Source organism: Anopheles nili, chromosome 3 (genome assembly GCF_943737925.1).
Source record: "Anopheles nili chromosome 3, idAnoNiliSN_F5_01, whole genome shotgun sequence".
NCBI classification, from domain to species: Eukaryota; Metazoa; Arthropoda; class Insecta; order Diptera; family Culicidae; genus Anopheles; species Anopheles nili.
The window spans coordinates 52,652,228-52,655,157 of NC_071292.1; the positions used below are offsets into that span (position 1 = coordinate 52,652,228).

General features: G+C 42.6%; 1 protein-coding gene across 1 annotated transcript in view; it reads right to left on the reverse strand.

The window, feature by feature from the left end:
* Positions 1-1,467: 1,467 nt before the first annotated feature.
* Positions 1,468-2,930, reverse strand: part of LOC128727170 (high affinity cAMP-specific and IBMX-insensitive 3',5'-cyclic phosphodiesterase 8) — an 85,280-nt gene continuing 83,817 nt past the window's right edge. Inside the window, exons 16-18 of the mRNA XM_053821046.1 lie at positions 2,710-2,930; positions 2,200-2,631; positions 1,468-2,126 (exon numbers count right to left, since the gene is read on the reverse strand). The exon at positions 2,710-2,930 is cut by the window's right edge and continues 2 nt beyond it. Of these exons, the coding sequence (XP_053677021.1) occupies positions 1,963-2,126; positions 2,200-2,631; positions 2,710-2,930 (817 nt within the window). The 3' untranslated portion in view covers positions 1,468-1,962. The remainder of the gene's footprint in view (positions 2,127-2,199; positions 2,632-2,709) is intronic.

A 2,930-nucleotide genomic window follows, 5' to 3' on the forward strand; every position in this document is an offset into this window, starting at 1 on the left:
GATGAGAGTTAGTTCGTGTAGATGAAGATAAAGAAATAAAGAGAGTGAAAGTCATGTGAAGCGAATGTTGCTCTAATCATCGGCCCAAGTAAGGAAGTAGCGAATGCAACGCAATGTACGGGTTCCATTATCACATTTTCCCTATTATTGTCACATCAACGTACGGTAGAATCATATTGGCTAGTAAGCACGTATACCATTAATCGAAATTGCATGTGCATTTGTGCGCAATGTTGCTCCGTTTGACAGGCATCGATAGCAACACATCGTATCTCAAAGTTGGCTGGTGATTTTAGTTTTTTTTTCCCGCCCATTCTCCAACTGATTTTCCATTCTATAATTTGCAAAAAAGCAACATTTGAATGAACATTTGCGGTAAGCAGTGTATCGTTAATTCAAGGATTGCCTACAAAGCAACACATACAAGAAGAGTGATATCGAATGGAATCGATCGGAGTAATTGTACTACTACGGCGTCAAATTCCGGCAAAGCGTTGAATTAACAATGAATCGACATTAACGATAAATATGACACGGGTTTATGTTTTGCTACGTTATTTTTGTTTTCTATTATCCTTCTGCTGCAACTCATTTCAGGTCTTAACGGTAGTACTGTAGCACGCAGAGTACAAAATGGACACTGGAAATGATACTTTGTCTAGGGATACGAGTGATCAAGCACCAAATGGAGCCGCCTGGTTGTTTGTTGCGAGATCGCGAACTGGGCGTGCTATCAGAGTAGCTGAACGAACTATTCGTGGATAGTTAAGATTCATAATATTCCACCACCGTTAACGACCTTTCACATGGTGCAGTCTCTTATGCAATTAACTAACAAAACATTCATCTACTGTATTTCATGTAAATACGCATATGGTTACAAACATCGACAGAGAGTACACATATCTTCTGAGCACTACACTACGGCGCTCAAAGTTTGACAGCATATGCAACACGAACCGATAGTTGATTTACTATGTATTTCGGCTCCCATATGCTACATCTTATCAAAATCATAGTAAAATTTTTCCCAACTGAAACTGTACTTGAATTCTCATCCAATGATTTGCCTTGAGTTTCGTCATCAAAAACCAGAGCCAGCTACAAATACTGCAGAACAAATTATTTTTATGATAGAATGGGCAATGACTACAAACGTCTACCGTTGCGTAACTACAAAAAAGACATAAATTATATAATTTCATCATCCGATAGATTGCGATATGGTCACAATCGATTACTTGTTTCAGCTGGGAGCAGCCTCAACACTGTAGAGCATTGATCTAATTGATCAAATCAATATCTCTTACAGTACATACTGTAAATCTAACGGCCTGTATTATTCAGCTAAATGAAGCAAACAATCAGAGCTTATCTATGAAACAATTCATTAGAAAAACAACCATCGTACAAAGAAGCATTGACAATCTAGCTAAAACTCTGAAAACGAGTGTAATTGTATGTATGATTAGATGTGCAAAAATACACGACTCCGCGCGTATGCGCCAGCGGTGCAAATAGTGAAGGCCATGTGCGTAATACAGAAAAGCCAGTGTTTCTGCGGTGAACAACAATTCCATGTATTTTCTACCTATGCGTCTCTCTCGCTCTCTCTGTACTTCTCGTGCTATCTACGCTTCGGTTTTGCTGCATGCACTGGATCCGTGAACGTTTTGTACCGGTCGGTCCACAATGAAATGGTATGGGGTAAATAATGATGGTATGAAAACAATACTGCTACAATCATGGAAGGAAGAGCCGCCATAAAGTAGTGTTGGCTGCTCGCCCTATGGCGCTTATTGTTTGGCGTTGAATTTGTCCTCAATTTCATTTCCTTCCCTTGTGGCACTCGGAATCTTCGCCCAATGGCCCGTCGTTCCGAGCTGCTTTTACTAAGAGCGGTGGGCACTCATCGCATCGCCAAGAACGAGTCCGGTATGCTAAAACTCTAACTAAAGCCATTTAGAACTTCTCCTCCAGGGAGCCTGAACTGGGTGCTTCCTCGGATAGTGACATCTGCTTTCGTTTGATGTCGCTGAGCGTGTTGATGCCCTGCTCCTCGAACAATTTCCACTGCGAGTAGTTAAACTCCATGTAGCGTATGATTTCGGGCATCTCAATAAAACCTACAATTAAAACATTTTTTGGTTTGGATACGAGCGCAATACAAGACTGGAGCTATGTATAGTTGTTACTCACTGTTCCACGCGTCCATCATATCGTGGATAATGTACTCAATGAAACCAATCTGGCTCTTTGAGATGCTGCAAGTCGTTCGATCGAACATCGGCATTACAATAGGCAGGTTCTTTCGCTTTTCTTCGTCTGTCTGCATGAAGTACTCCTCCGCAATGCGGCGAGCCCACTCGACGCAGAATTTGAGAGGGCGCGTTGGATTGCTGACGTCCGCACATTTGATGAGCATGCGTCGCACAAGAATCTGATTATCATCGTTATCGGGTGCAGGCGGTTCCTTCGACTCCACATCCGTTCCAAACACACTGACAAACTTGGCCAAATGCTCGAAGTGACGCGTCATCTCCGTTGCCAGGATCATGTCAACAATGATCGACCGAGCTAGCTTGAACATGTCTCGGTCGAGGTTCTTGAAGATATTGATTTTGTCGTCACCTGGAAGGTGTGAAAATATGTCCCAAGCAACATTAATAGGCTTGCAAACGATATATTCTACCTAGGGAAAACACTTACTCATCGTCAATCGGAACGTGGTCGCAGCGTGATGTGACTCCAAAACACATATGTCGTTGTAAAGCAGAGCTAGTGAATCGTCCGAATTGCAAAGGAAGGCAGACGAACGGCCTGGATGGTCAATGTCATGGGTTGCGGCTGCAATGAGGGCGGTCGCTTCGTCCATTCTGTCCATAATTTTCATCTCACGGTTGCTCAATTGTTGCAAGTATACTGCCGTG